Raw genomic sequence first — 19,599 nt, 5'->3', positions numbered from 1 at the left:
TGAACTGTAGCCCATTGTCCACATTTACAACTGAATAGAAAAAAAAATTATATCAAAAATAAATGCAACCCTTTGAACAATAAACAATAACCAGCAATAAATAATCAAGTGGTGTTCCGCTGTATATATTTATATATATATATATATATATATATATATATATATATATATATATATATATATATATATATATATATATATATATATATATATATACGATATATCTCTCTACACAGCATTCAGCCTAACATAGACTGATTTAGCAAATTAATGACGAAAATGTATGAAATATGAGTAATAATAATTTAGAAATACACTACAGACATTATGGAAATATCTAAAAACATCTTTCAAAAGATGTTCTTTGATTTTTACACAACCGACATTTAGAACGATCATCTAGACGGCTGTAATCCGCAGACAGTTCGACAACTGGCTTGGAAGAGCTTGTTCATTCAACTCATGCACGTTGTATTTGAAAACTAAATTTTGGCAGAAATGGTCACCACAGCTGCTGACTTTTTTTTAGTCAGTCAGGCCCACTTGATTATCGGAAACATATTTAACACAAACATCAAAACGCTTCTGAGGATCAGAGGTTAGACAAGCTGTTACCTAGGCATGCCTTATTTTCACCTTTGACCAATTGTGTCCATAATTACTTAGTGTTGTTCTATGTACAGTACAATGCTTGCTCATATATTACAGTCTTTACAAATCTAAGCAACTGGCTTCCAGTTTTCCAGGTGCCTACTTCACTCCACCATGTCTTTTTTCATATTTCATAATCATTTTCCTTTTCCGTTGGCACTATCCCATCGTATTGCAAAGGTTTTTTGGCAAACGACTGTTTTGCGTCCTTTGATGAAAACATCACGTGTATGATGTCGGATCTGCAACACTAGTAGTGTAAAAGGTCTATCACATCACAACAACAAAATCAGTGTGCTTTCCCTGGTGAACAAGTAACGTGAGCAGGATTTCTAGTTGAGTTCACCGTTTTTGAGTTTTGTGCTATCGATTATGGCCGCACTGCACGTTTGTCTGTTGTATGAGTGACTGATGCAGATGTTTACAAGTGTCTATTGAGTGTTTGTGAGTATATATCACACGCTGCGTGGTGGTCTCTGCTGTTCGTGGGTCCTGCGGTTGCGCCCCCTTTTGTTCTCCTGAAGCTGTTTCCACTTGGCTGTGTTAGGAGGTCCTCTTTGTGAGGTCTGGGTGCCTCTTTTTCCCTGGTTCGGCTGTGCTCTTTGGCTCTCGGGAGGACTTTGGACCTTCTGAGTGCTCTGAGTGTCTGGTTTGATGCTTTGGCTCTCTGTGTTCACGGTACTTCCCGGGATTTGACTTCTTTGTAAACCTGTGGACTTGGGGAGAATCTGAACAGTTGGGTTGATCGGCACTTTGGGTGTGTTTTGCATTCTCTGCGTCAGGTTTTGCAAAGTCTGAGCCGTCGTTTGAGGGGTCTTATCTGTTTTTGTACCCACGCCAGCTGCAGGGTTGACTCTGGGGGTTTTCTTTCCCTTCGGTTTCTTCTCTCGCTTCCAAACGCGCTCACAGAACTCGTCCACGCTGTTGAGATCTGGGTGCTCCAGCAGGCTCATGAAATCCCGATACCAGAGTTTGTGTTTGGGGGATGGGTCCTTATCATTGGCGCTCGCCCGGAGAAGCAGCTCGCCCACGCGCTGAGCTGGGATGACCTGGAGGTGAATACGCCGCAGTGGTTGAATGAAGCCGTGCTCGACGGCATGACAGTGGTACACTCCTGAATCGGCCTGGGTTAGACTTCTGATCAGCAAACCCTGGCCCGTAAGACTCAGCCTTTCATCAATCACAATCTGACATGGAGAAAAACAGATTGAGTTTATCAACACTTTTTCATAGAATATAAATAGTCCCAGACCAGAACCTTAAATGCTGAGGTTACATCTGGGGTGCAAAGACACAGTTGGGGGATTCTCTTACACAGCAGGAAGGCTGAAATCTGATCATTATTACATTAACAAAATGACCGTCTGGGGTGAGGTGTTACTTTAGCACTATTTTTTGCCTGATAATATCTGAAAGAGAAACACAGCTGGTGTATGTGTGATGGTGGGTGGTGTGGGGGTCATTATGTCATATCCTGTTCAATAAAATACCTTAATTTACTAGTAATAATAACATTCTTTCTCCTTCGTAAAACATTTTACTTAATGCTATTTACATATAATAAAGATGCTTGAAAGTCTGTTATTTTTAATTACTATTAAAATATATAACTATTTAACTATAAACATTATAATATCTCAGTGTATCAGTGTATCTATAAAAATGAAAATATTTTTATGATTTTAAAATATTTTAAATCCCTTTTGTGTATACACAATTTTTATTTTTATTTTTTTATAAACCTTGATACATTTTCTTTAGGATTTTAAAGAAAACATTTATTTGAAAATGATTTTTTGAATGTAAAAATCTTTAACTTTTGATCAATTTAAAGCATCCTTGTTGAATAAAAGTATTAATTTCTCTCTCTCAAAAAAAAAAGTTCATTAGTCGTTTTTTTTTCCTGAATAGTGCTTTCAAAACACTACTCTATTATTATTATTATTATTATTATTTTTAAACATCACGGCCAATCCGACACTGCAACACTGGTATAACCAATAGTGCGAGTTTGGGACGATGCTATCTGTTTGGCCAACCAATGGAAGACTGATGTGATTAAATGTGTTTGGCAAAGCTAATGACACAGAAATGGCATCTTTAAAATGAAAATTAACAAGGTTCTATCTGCATTCAGAAAAAAATGACTGCTCATTGGATAGATTAGACAGAATAGCAGTAACCTTTAAATGATTTCAACAGTGTTAGACTGTTAAACTTGTTAAGACTGCCAACTGATCTAATGCATGAAGAATCTGGAAACTGAGCACAGCAAGAGAACTGAGAAAACCGATTCAAATATATTAAGTCATTTATATTCTTTGCGATGGATTTTGATCACCATGATCATGTCATTTAGGTGCATGTCTTGCTGACCTATGTTATTTGTTGAGTTTGTCTGCGTGTACCTCATGTTTACGCTCATCATTGGGTCTCTGTAGCTGCCAGTATATTAGAGCTCTCTGAGACTTTGGGCTGCATTCCAGAAACATGCTGCTGTTCTCTACACCATACACACTTCTTTCCTCCACACTGCTGTATCCTTCCAGATCATCTAACACACACACAAGGAGGTAATGTTCAGTAATTTCCAGAGTACTGAAATAGAACGGTGTATCAGTGGCGCCTACACAGATGAAAGATTATAATGCATCAATCCTTCTCAAATGTTCAGGCACGCTGATTTCATTTCATGTATTTGACTTGGAAAAATTGTACATATCCTCATATTATTTTAGGCAACTAATTCATTTTGTCTGATCAGAAATAAAGGTATGTGAATATCCTTACCATTGTGGTGCAGATCAGAGCACTGAGAAAGAGGATCACCATTTCTGATGTCCTGACGTCTTGTTCTCCTGTTAAATGATAAAAGATTGGATTAGACGTATGATGTAGATCTCTGACCCTAGAGTTTGGTATTTGCGACACTACTATCCTCAGACCACTAGAGGGCACTTTTGTTTCAATCAAACAACTACATTGTACCGTATTGTCATACAGACTTAAGGATGATGTGAGATTTATATGGTAAAATACTTTAGCTTTATAAAACAATAATTAAACCATTAGTGTGGTACTTTAAACATTGCCCAACACAGCAACACTGACTCATCCAATGGGGAGGCACTATCTGTTTGTCGCCATAAAGGCAGAAAGGGAAACAATTCCATATGGTTCTGCTAAACTGCACGTCACACTTTTAGGTGCAAGATGGAAGGAATGTGCTTAATGTGTTGGTGCCCCAGTTTTAATTCAGAAACATGATTCATGTAGAGATCTTTCATGATGTTCATTATTGAGTTCCAAACCTCAGAACCTACATATTTGTAATCACAGCTCTGCACATCATTCTCAGCTACAAGAGTCATTCAGTCTCCATCAGAGTGTTTACAACTGTTTTGTGCCAGTTTAAGAGAGCAGCTTCACCTCTTAAATGCTAACATGGGCCAAGGACTGAGCCAAGGCCAGCACTCTTATCCTTTCACAACTGTATTGAAAGACTGAGAAGATTTCCTGTGCCTGACTGAAAACATTCAGGATCTGGTGTGAAGAATGGTTGTAGCTGAGGTTTAGCTGCAGTATATCTTGGGGAACGATAAGTGAAATATGAAAACTTTCTGAGATTCTCGCATTTGAAACAGCCTCTTTGTCATTTTTCAAGATCTGTCATTTTTTTATTTTCCCTGTTCTGTTCTTGTATTTCAGTGCATAGCTCTCTGTGTCTTCTCATTTCTGTAACATGTTTTGCTAAGGCGTGCACACACACACACATTCCTTGACTCTGGCTTTCTTGGCACGTGCGGGAGGTGCGGTAAGGACGTCTGTTTTGCATTTCAGGCACACTGAAAATATTTGGAGTGGCGTGGACCATCCTAGTGCTGTGGACCATAAGGGTGTGTCGAGACTAAAGCCATGGCCCTCTTCTTCCTCTGTGAAGGTGTAGCTGGTGAAGCATGCACATGAGTGTGTGTGTGCATGTTTACATATATTAACAGTGGGTAAGTGGCTTATTGTGAGCATGTGTTTATAGTGTGTTTAAAAGCAGCCTGTATACTTGGATCCAGGTGTTTGTGCTTGTCAATGCATGTGTGTTGAGATGCAGAATTCTTAGTGCACTAAACACCTAAACAGTGAATATGGTGCCATAATTTGTGTTAAAATGACTTACAGGGATAGTTCACCCAAAAAAAAAATGTTTTGTCATTTACTCACCTAAACATTTTGAGACAAGTCTCAGGGTTTTTGTCCATACTATGAAAGTCAATGGGGTCCAAAACAACCCCACTGGACAAAATATTATTAAAAATATTTTATTTTGTGTTCCACAGAAGAAAGAAAACCCTACAGGTTTGGAATGACATGAAGGTGAATAATGCCCTTTTTAGAACATGTAATTTAATCCAGATTCTTAAATAAAATGTTACCAAAATGTAAAAGAATAAAAATGCCCTCATCATGCTTACCTCTTAGCAGTCGGAAAATATCGAGAGCACTCTGTCCCGTCCCAGGCACAATATGGATCTCTTGCCAGGCAGCACTCGGCACAGGCCTTCCCATAGACCTCACAGCGGTGCAGGGGCATCTGGGAAATCCCTAAATCTGACCCGAGGTACAGCTGTTGCTGTTGACAGATGAACATATAAGTCTATTAGGACAAGGTTTACTCTCTGCTAATGGCTGGTGAAGAGTAATATCAAGCAGTCGTACTTGTTTAGTGGAGAGCTCCATGGCAGTAATAGGTGTTGGCTCCTAGAAGGGAAAACAGAACAAGTTTAATCTCATTTTAAGATCCGAGGATATTTTTTTTTGGATGACATGCTGTGGCTGTGCAGACAGATTTATGGGGGAGCAATTAAATGTACTAAGGTGAAAATTATAGTTGGAGGATTTCGATTCCAATAGCAAGCAGAAACGCACAGCTCTCTGGGTAATGAACAGTTGGCGCTCATACCCTGAACACCGTCATCTCTTCCAGCACCACTTCCTCCAGATCATGCCAGCTTTCCCTGGGAATGGTCACCACCTTCAGCACAGTTCCTAAATCTGATTTAGGATTAGAATTTTTAAAATATTAATTATTTGTACAATATTTCTTATTAATTGTAACTTTAAAACTAACAGTTATTTTTTTCTCTTGTGATCCAAAAATAAATAAATAAAAATAAAATATATGAGTTCAAAGGACATGAAGGTGAATAAAAAAAAATACATTTTTAATTTTGTGTGAAAATCTTAAAAATAAAAGTTCTAAAAAGAGGTTTTTGAATCATTGTTGGTTTCCCAAAAGAATCTTTCTATGAACAGTTCTTTTTTTTTTCTAAGTGTGAAGGACATTTTAATAAACTAAAAAAAAAAAAAAAAAAAACACTTTTGTTTAATGGAAAGATTACACGGATGGTAAAGGTTCTTCGTGGAACCACAAATGAGAATAAAAAAGAGTGTGGGGAAACTCCCAAGGGGGCCTCAAGATGACTTAAAATAAGACAAAAACAACCATTAAATAAGATATTCAAGATAATCAAAGAAAATCCAGATATTCCTTATTTTACTGACCCACCAACAACTGTTTTTCATTAAAGAACCAGAATTTCCAAAGTTTTAGGAAAACCTGGATATATGTGGACATTTTAAAAGTGTGATTTCCAGAACTGGAAAACTCAAGTAAAAAAATCCATATCCACAAGCAACTGGAAAAGTCATAGGGTTTGTTTTGTTTATTCAGCAGTTATATTTCTGTTCTGACGTGTTGGTTGGTTTTACTAACCTGTGCCGATGAACATGACATCGTACTGGCCGTCCTCAGCTTCCACACGATCCACCACCAGCTGAGTGAACTGGTACTCCACGTTCGTGCGCACCACAATGGGCTTCCCACCCATCGGTTGCACGGGGTTATACATGGCTGGATGCAGGCGTGCAAATGTGATTACATCATCAGGAAGGTCTTTGGTGGAATCAAAGCCTCCAAACGTCTTGCTGGGACACTATGGTAGGTAAAGGAGGGGAGATTAAGGGTTAAACATTTTCATTGATGCACAGGTTCAAGTTTCAGTGTTGCATTCTGAATAATATAGTGTGGTTTTAGTTATTTTAGTATGCATTCAAAGTAATGTAGTAATGTCTTTTTGCAAGGATAGGATTTTTGCAAATTCTGTTAAATGTGCAGGCAAACAGTTAGGCCAATAAAGAACAGTTTATTACTTTTTGGAAGAATAATGCAATAAATGCAATGATTTATTCGAATAAAAGTGCAAAGATATGAAGCTGTAGTTTCTCAGTTTTGTGTTAATGCCAAATATATTGGCCAGCACTCACTGTGCCAGGACGGGGGTATGGCACTCTGCCCTGGAAGGGAACCCACTGGTAGTTTGGCCCGTCCCTGTGGGCATATGGACCTAGAAATACCCTTCGGATGTCTGCCATACTATACATGCATATAGCTGATCCACGGAAGATATTACTGAGGAAAGGAGAGGGGAGAATGGAGAACACAATCATTGACAGAACAAAAAATATTTTGACATTTTGTGTACATTTCCAGAAGTGTATATATCAAAAGTAAATGATCAATTTCAATGCATTTAAATGATTTTAATCTAACAAGAAAAAATTGGGCAGGATTTTTTGGACCAGGAAATGACAAACTAGATTGAAAAGTCTTTATATGACAAGTGGTTGGAAGTGAAATGTTTTTACATTTTGATGAAAGATCATAAAGACTAATTTAAAATATGCACAAATGTATCACACACAATAAGACCAGAAATTAGTGTTAAGAAGGTTAATTTTGATTTCATGTTTACTTTATTGTGTTAGCAGATGTATAAAATTAGCATTTGTATTGCAGTGTACATGTGTGTATACAAGCACTTATTCCCCTAAACAGCCATGAGACCAAACAGACTGTGGTGATCACCCCTAGGCATTTGTAAAATGTTAATTAGCGAGGAAATCAATTAACCACAGGGCACATGAATAAACTAATCCCCCTTCAATCAGTCAGGGTCCCAGACATAAAAATGCACACACACATACATGTGCTTACACACTCTAACACACATACCCAGATAAAGCGAGAGATAAAATACTGATCCATCACCCCAGTGTTCAGGCCTCATTAAGTGGCAATATTAAAAGCAAGTCCCTACAATGCACTTCTATTCATCTCAGAAACAGAGCACTTAGAAAACCAATTAAAGCAGTCTAATTCTTTAAAGCCCATAATTGAATTTTCGAGTGTTGTGTTCTCTGCATACATTAGGAAATCAGTGAGATGGGAACACATGAACAGGATCTGCAAGGTTTGGACGACCACCGCCTTGGCCTCTCTCGCTTTTTGACAGTGATTAATCGTGATATGTTTCTCCTCTTCCTCATCTCATGTTTACATGCACACACGCCTCCATACACACACACACACACACACACACAGTGTGCTCATCCATCATCTTAAAAGTCTTTTCTTCTTTTGAACACTGTTTATCTGCTTTTGTTACTGCCTTCACCCCTCCCCAATCCTCTGCTCCTCGCCAGCAGGCCCAGAGAAGAGGATGTACGGCTGGGGACTGAGATTCAGGTTACCACCTTAATCATATTTCCTCTGAGCTGTGGTGAGCTAAAGCTGAATGGGGAAACAGGTAAGAGAGGGCAGAGACCAGAATAAGGAGGAAATTCCCATCTAGAGTGCAGCGATGTGAAGCGTCTGTCTGAGTCTAACCAGATTACTGCACTGCAAAGCTTCTAAAGGGCCAAACATATTACACATCACAAAATCACTGCCATCGCATAAAAGAGAAGAGAAAGAAGGAAGAAATGATAGGAAAATTATGAAACAAGGAAGCACAGAAGGAAGGGATAAAGAAAAAAGGAAAGGAACAGAAATTAAGGAAGGAAGGAAGGAAGGAAGGTAGGAAGGTAGGGAAAAGGCAGAAAAAAAAACTGAATTCAGGTAAGAAGAAGGGAAGGGAAGGAAAGGAAAGGGACGGGAAGGGAAAGGACGGGACGGGACAGGACAGGACAGGACGGGACGGGACGGGATGGGATGGGACAGAAAGGAAAGGAACATAGAAATTATGGAAGGAAGGAATGAAGATAGGAAGGAAGGAAGGGAAAAGGCAGAAAAGGAAGGAAAAACAAAAAATATAGGTAGGAAGAAGGAAAGTAAAGGAAAGGAAAAGGGAAAAAAGAAAGGGAAAAGTCCTAACTTCTTATAATACGTTTAATATGGTTAACTGTATTTATTTGAAGTATATGTGTATTACCTGGATGTAGTAAAAACAGCATAGATCACTGGGTTCTTTGGGTCTTTAGCACTCATTAGAAACACATCCTCTGGAAGTTAAATAAAGAAACATTTGGAGTTATTAAAAGTGGATAAACACACCTTAAACTCTATTGACAGCATCTGCAATGTTGCAATGGAAGTTTATGGACCAGTTGTCTAGTGTGCCCCATAAATTTCCATGTTTTTTACAGCTTGAGGGATGAGTAGAAATTATTTCCAGTGGATGCTGTCAACTTAACTATTTCATGCATTTTCCCACAAAATTCCTTTGTATGCATTTCTGACTTTATATGAAAAATAATTATGTTCAGACTAAACGTTCATAGACATTACTTACGCAGTTCATCAAAATGTGTGTCTATGCCACTGAGGCCCGGAACTGAGCAAGTCAGCTTGGCTTTCAAGAAAGTTGTCCATTTGTTTATGAGACTCCTATGTCCACCCATGTCATTCTGGAGAAAATTCAAACAGATTGGCCACATGCTCATTAAAAAACACATAAAGCTCTGAATACAGACTTTATTTAATGTTATACTGTGTGTCCAAATGCACAAATGCAAAATGTGCATGATTTTTGTTTCTGTATGTGATGATACCTTACACAGTTGTCCTATCCTGGAGATAGTAGCTTTGCCTGTATGTTCACCATCCATGGCGTTTTCTTTGAAAAACAGGAAAATCTTGTCATCTTCAGGATTATCGCTCTCCGGGATCAGGTGTATTCCTAGAAACCTGGGGTCTGGAATACACACAATGCATCAGAACTTTAGTTTCCACTGGACTGTAAGAAGATACAGAAGAAACTGAGTTGTTTAAGTGAGCATTTTGGGAAGTTCTAACCCACAGAAATGATTGCGCACTTCATTGAATCCCGTTTAGCTATTCCAAAATGAGCCAAGACCTCAATACAGTTACGGGGGGATCACTCTTACCCAGCCATGACCGTTCTCTCTCTCAGAAATGAAATGTAATATGTCCCCCACCCACGTGGGCGGCACACGCATAAAGCGACATGCAGTGCTACATTACAGCGCAACAGACCCAACAGGATGTGAAGCTTAAAAAGCGGAACGAACATTTGCCAAAGAGCGACTCCGTTCATGCACTGTGAGTGTGTATGTGCCCGTAGAGACGCCAATGAAACCCTGTCATTCAATACACTGACTGTTTCCCAAAGACATTAAATTTGTTCTAGCCTCCCAAACTTTCTAATGTTTGCTCTGTAAAGGCTGATCCTCTTTGAAGTGCAAGAAGAATAACCGTCAACAGTCTGAGGATAGCGAGAGGCCCGTGTTTCTATTGATAAGGTTTGATAGAATATCCATCTGACTAATCCTCCAAACGACACTGGGTCTTTTGTGCAAGAGAGACAGCTTTCAGAGCGGGCGAAATGGAACTAACGTCCAATGTATCCGTGGTAACAGACGGTGAGGATTAAGGTGAGATGAGTGTTTTCAAAAGCACCTTTCCTCACAAATATAGGAGGGTATTGATGGCGTGGCCGCTGACCCTGTATGAGGACTGAAACGAGAGCCACTCGCAGGAACAGCTGAGAAAGGATTAACTTCATGGGAAAATACTGACTGACCCTCCTATCTTGATATTGACCTTTGTGTTCCATAAGTCTGCAAAAATGCAGGCGGGATGTTAGAGGAAACACTCAACACCTTGGCCAAGCTAATCTCTCCTGCAGAGATTCACAAAGAGGCTCTTTCTTGCTCTCACGGATACGGGCACATACACACTCACGTAAAGGGAAGTAAAGTTCTGCACACAAAAGAAAACCCATAAATTTACATTTATTTCACACATTTGCTCTTGGCAGACACATGCTAAGCAAAGTAACATATATTGTGTGATGATTTCAGCAGGCAGCTAAGGATAGTAATTGAGTGCTAGGATGAAAATCACAATGGGTCTATAAAAACAAATGGACAAACACACATATGCAAGTACATGTATACACTGTCTTTCTAAACTCCTCAAAAATACAAACTGAGATAATATTTCAGCAATGAGTGGGCTGTTGGGCTGATGACTAATAACTCATATAGAAGTATGGAGTAGAAGCAGAATGAACTGTTGTGCATCTCCAAGCAACACACAATAGCGGAATTTCACTGAATTAATCAGCATTTTTGAACAAACCAGTTGAATTAATGATTCAATCGCTTTTCATAAAGGCAGTCACTTCATTTGTTCCTGAATAAATGTTTCGAAACAAATTGGTTGAATAAATGACTCAGTGACTCATAAAGACAGTCACTTAATTAATTTCTGAACTGATCCAAATTTTTTAACAGATCCGTTTGATTGAATGATTTAATCACTTGCTCACAAAGACAGTCATTTGATTCGTTCCTAAATAAATCAGAGTTTTTTAAATAAAATGAGATTCAGTGACTCACTCATTGAGCAAATCAGGTGAATGAATGATTCAGTAACTCACTCAGAGAGTCACTTAATTCATATCATGGTGGGTATTCATATTTCAATGTAAACGTTTTGCCAAAATACAGAAAATATAGTTTACATATTCAATAACCAGCCCTAAGTTATTCAGAATACAGCATTTTTACCATTCAGCCATCTAGAATCATGCTGCTCAGTTCTGATTGGATGATGTGACCCAAGTGTTCGGAAAATGGCAAAGTCTCGTCCCATGAAGTCTGCTGATGTTCCAGAATACAGTTCTCCATCTGACAAATAAAAAAAGAGCATGAAATCTCCAATCAGACCACTGTTAATACTTATTTATTATTTATTATTTATTTATTTATATTAATACTTAAATCTTTAAAACCAAAACAACACCATCTCTGACTAACTCACCAATCAGGAGGGATGAGGACTGCATCTTTGGATCATAGGGACTTTTCCCACGTCCATTCTCAAAGTAGTTGGCATCCAGTCTGAAGATGTTGTCCTGAGGAAAGGGATAATGAATTAACCAACCACAGCAAGTCATGAATAGTAAACGGATGAGGTAATGGAGAGGTGAATGTCAAAAAGTGCCATTAGGATCTAGTTCAAGGGTCTCTCAATATTCAACGAGTAGCCAAAAAGATGCTGTTTTTGAAGAAAAACATTCATAAAAAACCTACTTTAGATTTGGATCTTTAAACTCACAGCAAAACAACAGCACTCAAGTTATCTTCTATTATGTTCAGTGCGCTCAAGCCATGATTAATTTGTGTGGATCAAATCATGAAATTCACTGACATTTTTTCACCATGTAAAGGCCATCTCATTTCCCACAGTCGAGGCACTTCTAAATAACACACTCGCTGCTTTGTGACGCTCTCATTTTCTACTTCACTGGGCCGAAATTGTTAACAGGGTAGACGTTAGCAGCACACAGCCACCATTAATTTCATTTTCATTCCTTTAAACGTTTTTGTGAATGTGCCTTCAAGATATGTATGCGCATGAGTGCCTGAGTATGTTTTAGTGCCATTGCTTTCCTGAGATAGGAAAGAACTCGACTAAGAGAATTAATTTTATGAATTATTGATATTGAGATTGTGTGTGTGTGTGTTGTGTTTACCTCTGCTCGCTTGCCTATCTCCAGGTAAGAACAGATAGGATGGAAAGCTCCGGTGCCACATATGTAAATATGCGTCTGGTTATAGGGCTGCAGCACACGCACAAAGTTTGAGCAATCTTTCTGAAAAAGACATAACATAAAAAAAAATTCTGTTAACCCACCAGATAATATAAAACATGCCTAATAAAAAGATACTGTATAATATACAACATTAGATGAAAATTAATGAAAAAATATTATTATATTTTTAATTAATAAAAAAAAAATTAATAATAATAATAATTTATTAAAATAAAAAAATATATATAATAAAAAGCCTATATTTAGTGACCAGAACTTGGATATCGCACATTAAGCAACCTACTTTTGCATAACCAAGAACCACACAAATTTCCTTGTAAAAATGTGAAAATAGTTTGTAAATATCATAATTTCTCACTTTCAGACTCTCTGGTACTACACATACATTTTGAAAACACATCTAAATTGACACAAGATCTGCAATAAAGAAGTAAATGAGACATTTAAATTCTATGTAAGCCTAATATTTAAGCTTCTAGTATCATTAAAATACCTTTGAGTTCCTGCCGGCTGAGTGATGACGATCCCACCTGTTTTATCCATCTCAATATCCTATCAGCCAACTCTTATTAGCTCTAAAAGTGTGTGTGTGTGTGTGTGTCTGGTTTTGATGAAAGGTAAATGTATAGCACATGTCTTAAGGCCATCTGAATGAGTTGGTGAGAGCCGATGAGTGAATTGTTTTATGTGAATGAATGCTTTTTAACTCCCTTTCTTTTGCAAGATATGCGAGGACCGGGTTCAGCAATAATAAACCGACACATTATCAACACACTGCATGAAGAAACACACACCTATGTGCACGCACACACCTTTCCACAGCTATTCAGAAAATAAAGCAGGTCCATCTGTGTAAACAATGATGATCTTGGCGCGATGTGTGCCGTCTGAATGAGAGTTGTCAGTTAAGAGCACAGGAAAGGGTGTTGCCATCTCCGTGTGTGTTTTCACCACAAAAAGACACATACACACTCTTATTCAGCACACACATGTATGTGTGTATGAAGAAAGCTAAATATAGGAATAGATAATGCAGGCCCGTTTGCCTTGATTACATCCAGTTCAGTTTAGTTTGTACAAGCTATTCAAAGCAGATAATAAATGCTTGCATAGGGCTAAGATTTTCTGGCAACATGTTTGGCTTTCTTATAAATCCAGTGACCTCAGTCACCTGCAACAGCCAATCAGATCACTTCCTCACACATATGTGTGACCCATCTTGTTCACAAAGGCACTTTAGTGTGCCGATGTAATGGCTTTTCCAAGCTAAAGGAAATGTCTGTATTCCTAGCATAATCATTCCATGTGCTCTATAAAATTCATCACTTCCTGCACCAGGCAAAATGTTTTACATTTCCCATGGCCGTTTACTGTCTTTAAGGTCCTTGCCTGCTCCGATAGAGCCAAGTGTGGTGTTCACGTGTGAGAGAGGTGGCTAAACTGGCACTCTTTGGAGTTTACTATGTATACAAACCTCAAGTTGTAATAACTGGGTGGTGTGCTGTAATTACAGTGTAACTACTGTGTAATTAGACACATATAACCCTTCTGTTTCATCTTCAAAGTCCACAAAGAAGCGGCCAAAGCTGCAAAGCAGAAAAGTGAGTGTACCTTCATAAGTGTGAGAGATATATGATACCCTTTCAGAAAAGATAAGCAAAGAGTGTTGGGGATTACGATTTAGACACATCTGTAATTATGTACAACACTAACAACACAGTAGTGACTAATTTCATTCACACGAGTGGAGTCATGAAAAGATAATAACAGTATAGAGCTTGACAATATCAAAACTAATGCACAGTTTTTAAAAAGTGCAGCTACTGTGGATTTGCCCGCATCAATCTGCCAGTTTAAACTTTACACGATTAGTTAACACAACCTCAGTTAATATATATAGAACTTTATTGTAACATCAATGCAAGCTATTTTATTTTCTTTATAACAGAACAGATAATTAAAAAAATATCCATGTTGTTTCGTGTCATTAGATGATGAAAAAGCTTCATTATAGTGATTTGTGTTCCCGTGGGTCCTTTTTGCCTTTTAATTAATTTTTTTTCGCAGCCAGTGTCATTGGCTGAAGTGTGTTGCATAAAAAAAGATACATTCAGTAATATACTATTAATACTGTATATATAACTGAACAACAACTTTAGATGTCTATTAATAGTGTATATATTAATTAAAAAAATATTTATTTTAAAAACATTATGTATATGTTGAAGTGGATGTGATTTTTTGTTAGATGTTTGAATGAAACAACACAACCTCACTAATTCCTTGTAAATTATGTATTTAAACAAAGTATTGAGACTTGAATGAACACAGACATGAAGTGTGCTGCTGAGATATTTAACCCTCATCTCATGAATCACCAAGAGTTTCGAATGAACAGCGAGGCAGTTGTACCAGCTGTCGTTCTGGGCTTGTTTCTGCCTCGGCTGGCCAAGGCAAATGTGAGAATGAAGAGATTTATGATTGCAGAGAGGGAAATGCGCTGGTAATACCCTAATCACACATTCAAGCTCACTCGCTTGCAGTTTCAACAACTGAACAAACATTTTCACAGCACGCAAAGACCATTATTCTGAACTGGTGAATTTGTGTGTATGTAACGCCAAATAAACCCTTCACAGCGAGTGCCAAAAGCTATGGTTCTTTCAGGATGCATGTGGTGATTCCAGAACCTCATTGCAATATCAGGTGACTTTATTTAAGGGTGTACGTCTCAGAAGTAGGTCTGGTGAGTTATCGGTAATAACCCTGCTCCCCTTCTGCCCCCCAATCTCAGCGGGAACCCAGCCGTGAAATTACCATCAGATACAACACACACACACACACACGTACAGAGGGAGCGAGAGCCGGGTTGATAAATAAACCATTTCTGTTTTAGTGAAGGGCCAAGGGTTGCTGCTGGATCTAAACACAGAATATAAACTCTCAAGAGGAACAGAAGAGTGTGTGCACCAGCAAAACTCCAACCGTGCAACCGTGATCAATCAACCCAAAATGCACATGCAACACCCGGCCTGAGTTATGCAGGTCACACATACACATATAGTAAATGTTGTTTAATGAGCACTTTTCTTATCATGAATCATTTTTCATGTTCATGGTGCTTTAGAAAACCATCAAGAACCATGCTGATGGTGCTTTAGAGATTAAAAATTTCTTGATAAAGGTGTTCAGATTAGTTCATTGGTTCTAGATATACTGGAGAAAAAAAAAACTAGTGTATAAACAATTTTTACTTAGAAAAAGCTAGTGAAATGGCAAGTAACTAATTTAATTAAACATTAAATTTTGAAGTAGAAAAAATATATAATATTAAATATATATGTATAAAAAAATATAGTATCTTTTTTTTGTGAAACATTCTTCAATAATATTTGAAAAAAATAATTATTTACAGTGGGCCTAGATGAAATCTGCAAACTTTTCAGCCATTTTGTCTGCTGCTTTTGGTAAATTCAGGGGAATTTTTTTTCCATCAACAAAACTGAATGAATATTTATACAAAATCATTCAACTGTTGGTAGTCAGCAAGGTCTCTCACCAAGGCTACATATAATTAAATAAAAAATACATTAAATCCAGTAATATTATAAAATATTATCAGAATTAAATAAAACTATTCTCTATTTTAATACATTTTAAAATGTCATTTATTTCTGTCTTGGTAAAGCTACATTTTCACATGAAACTTGAGAAATCATTCTAATATGCAGATTTGGTGCTCAAGTAACATTTATTATTATTATAATTATTAATATCATTAATGTTAAAAACAGGTGTGTTGGTTAATATTTGTGTGGAAAAAATAATTTTCAAGATTCTTTTATGAACAGAAAGTTCTAAAGAAACTGAAATAGAAGATTTAGAATTGAAGACTGAAACTGATTTTTTTTTCAACAGTGAAAAAGTCTTTACTGTCACTTCTGATAAATTTTATGTGTCCTTGCTGAATAATAGTATCAATTTCTTTCAAAAGAAAGACCTCGAACCTTTGAATGGCAGTGTAGATTTGAATATTTCTGAAGTGTCACATACCCTAAATATAACCAAAAGATCACTGTAGTTTGAAGTAGTTTTGATTTAAAAGGAAGTTTACTTGTCACCCCACACTTACCCCAAGGTCTTTTCCAGCCCACTTGCATTCATCGCGTTTGGAAGGTGTGGCGGGCCAGGCGATCTATAAAACAAGGAAAGAGAGAAGGTGTGAGAATGTGTGCGGAGCGAACACAATGAACTGCAAATGACTGACTAAGGCTCTCGGCATGAAACCTGGCTGTAAAATAATCAACGACTGCTGCCTGCCGTCCTTCTGCCACCTCCATCTGTGACGACGATGAAGACAGAGGATAAAAACTACCATTCGTCTTATCCCAGGAGCATGAGAGACAATCGCACACACACACACACACACACACACACACACACACACACACACACACACACACACACACACACACGTAGGCCTACAAAACCGTTTTTATCCTGTTATCTTCATTTAAGATCTGCTAAGATATTCTGTCTGCAAAAGTAATTTGGTTAATTGCGATAATTTTCCAAGTTCTTATCTTTAAACAACGGTATTGCTGAAGTATGTATGTTTGTGTGAGTTTTCAATAAAAGCCTGTTTTAACCCTTACGAGGATCAAATATAAAGAGAATGGTCTGCAGCCTCCAGGACAAAGAAAGCATAAAAGCACGAGAAAGAAAGAGGAAACCAAAGTAATGGAATCCAGAGAGTGATTGAGAGAGATAGAACGAGAAGCATTACACTGCAGATATGATCAGGGAATGAAAAACAGAGGGAGGCAGGCCGAGATCAAATGGGCAGATGGAGAGAAGGAGAAAGTGAACGCAGATCTGGTTGTGCAGCTAATGAGAGCGAGATGGACGTCTCTGATGACCCTGGGTTTCTCTGAGACACTTCATAAAATGCCTCACCGAACTTTCTTGCTAAATGCAGACAGAGAGAAACAGCATGAACTACAGTTCACAACATATTTTACTGCTAAAATGTGACATATTTCCAAGTTAAGCAGAATAATTAACGTGAAAAATGTAGGACGCAGTTTGACTTGATCATGAGTTTCCATATCAAGCTGAGTGCAAGTTTGCTGAAAAAATGTCCAAATTTAGCTCATGATGAAAACCCCGTGTGGCCTAAGTGACATCAGCGGTAAAGGATAGCTGTTCGAAGATTTTGATTAAATTTGAATATGAAGAATTTTATCAAATAACATGAAACAATGAATAAGACCTTGAATATATATTCATTTATAGTGATGTTAAGGCAAGCTGGTGTTGTGTGTCACCTGTTTGACGTCTCTGTTGATGTTGACCAGGTCAAAAGAGAAGACGTGATCCTCCGCACCAACCAGCAATCTCCCTCTCTCTTCATCCATCAGGAACGTGTCGTAACCTGAACTGTTTGCCAATCCAGTGAAAGTCACTAGATTACTGGATTCCAGCATTTCTGAAAGACAGAACAAGAGAACGAAGGCAAACATAAGTCTAGAATGAAAAATACAAAGTTCAAAAAGAAGGTCCCACAATATATTGTTATTATATATTAAATAATGTTATTTATTTATTTAAAATTATATATTTAAAATTACATATTTTTTTAAATTATATATTTTTAAGTAACTGTTGAAATAATTTACAAATATTTTTGTTTGAGGTTAACAGAAAGCTTAACAAGAAGGTCCCATTACTAATTGCTGATTATTTTTATTATAAAATTCAATATTTTTAAACAACTACTTAAACAATTTTGAATAATATTTATAATATTTTTTAATTGTAAATTTAATAAAAACATATTTATTTTATATATAAATACAAATAAATATACAAATATCTTAAAATATTTTAAAATATTTGTTTTCAGACACCTTAAGGCTATTTGAAGTTATCTGTGGCACTTTCTGCATTTTTGAGAAACAACACTAATCATGTGTTTAGTTACAATTTCTTTAAAACTACCTTGATGTTTAGTGGACCACAACTGTATCTTTTCAACCATGAAAATTGCTGAGGAAAACACTGCATGATCGAATCACAAGGACCAAATCAAGTGTATGACCAGCTGACCCATGTAATCATTTATATGAGCTTAATAATCGAAAATGTTTGTGTGCGCACACGCTGGGTTTGAGGTAATTTCAGAACAGCTCTTAAACATGTTGGTATATACAGCTTATTTAATAAGTTCTTATTAAACTTTGGCACTTACATCTCATAGTCTATATAAAGCTGGAGGGCCTGTTTTAGCGTTTATGTGTATAAAAATGATGCAACATCATCATACAAGAATCTGATCTACTAATGTAGCTTGCTGAGTACATCTTTCGACACCAGCACTAAAAGCCTCCTTTAAATTAGGGTGCATTAATCTTATTTGCACAATTATTCTGAGTAAATCACTCGCAATGCACCCACGAAGCGACCACACACAGTTTTTTTCAGATTGCACAAGCAAATTAGTACCGCTTTATTTGCAATCTTAATAACTCAGGTCAGAAGAATAGCTAATCAAGTAAAAACTGCTGTTGTTATGGCAGATACAGCCAGAGAAATCTGCGCAACAGCACTGGACCAGACATTGTGAAAATATAATGACCTGAGACACAAAACCTGCCAAATTTGTCACTCTCCCAGTGAGCAAGGAAACAAGGTTGGATAATAGTAAGCAAAGGCTGAAGGGAAAGAAAAATGAAAAAAAAACAAAACAAGTGAAGAGGAGATGAAGTGAGAATGATAAGGAAGAGGTAAAAGAGAGAAATGACTTTGGAAAAGAGCTCGCAGAAGCCACAGGCCAGAACATCTGCTCATGGGAGAGGGTGAGGTCAACATCTCTGCAACGTTTCTGCAACACGCACACGAATCATAATCAACAGTGACACGCAAAGACTGCAGCTCCTCTCCAGAGCCCAGATCAATCCGCTCCTAAAGTAGCCATCTGCGTTTCGCCCTGCTAAGATTCTGGACATCTGTGTGGTTGTGGGAGAGGGAGAGA

General features: G+C 37.5%; 1 protein-coding gene across 3 annotated transcripts in view; it reads right to left on the bottom strand.

Moving 5' to 3' along the window:
* Positions 1-236: 236 nt before the first annotated feature.
* Positions 237-19,599, bottom strand: part of LOC109089152 (semaphorin-3aa) — a 71,217-nt gene continuing 51,854 nt past the window's right edge. For all 3 annotated transcript variants that reach the window (XM_042748924.1, XM_042748920.1, XM_042748915.1), the window contains exons 2-17: positions 17,894-18,054; positions 16,699-16,761; positions 12,486-12,605; positions 11,771-11,864; positions 11,518-11,637; positions 9,535-9,677; positions 9,276-9,390; positions 8,916-8,985; positions 6,970-7,114; positions 6,419-6,638; positions 5,606-5,697; positions 5,362-5,403; positions 5,118-5,275; positions 3,442-3,509; positions 3,060-3,205; positions 237-1,838 (exon numbers count right to left, since the gene is read on the bottom strand). In XM_042748924.1, coding sequence (XP_042604858.1) covers positions 1,107-1,838; positions 3,060-3,205; positions 3,442-3,509; positions 5,118-5,275; positions 5,362-5,403; positions 5,606-5,697; positions 6,419-6,638; positions 6,970-7,114; positions 8,916-8,985; positions 9,276-9,390; positions 9,535-9,677; positions 11,518-11,637; positions 11,771-11,864; positions 12,486-12,605; positions 16,699-16,761; positions 17,894-18,052 — 2,487 coding nt within the window. In that variant the 5' untranslated portion in view covers positions 18,053-18,054 and the 3' untranslated portion in view covers positions 237-1,106. The remainder of the gene's footprint in view (positions 1,839-3,059; positions 3,206-3,441; positions 3,510-5,117; positions 5,276-5,361; positions 5,404-5,605; positions 5,698-6,418; positions 6,639-6,969; positions 7,115-8,915; positions 8,986-9,275; positions 9,391-9,534; positions 9,678-11,517; positions 11,638-11,770; positions 11,865-12,485; positions 12,606-16,698; positions 16,762-17,893; positions 18,055-19,599) is intronic.

This window comes from Cyprinus carpio, chromosome A4 (genome assembly GCF_018340385.1).
Source record: "Cyprinus carpio isolate SPL01 chromosome A4, ASM1834038v1, whole genome shotgun sequence".
Classification (NCBI taxonomy): domain Eukaryota; kingdom Metazoa; phylum Chordata; class Actinopteri; order Cypriniformes; family Cyprinidae; genus Cyprinus; species Cyprinus carpio.
Note: the sequence above shows the minus strand (reverse complement) of the source record. Positions and strands in the feature narration are given on the sequence as shown.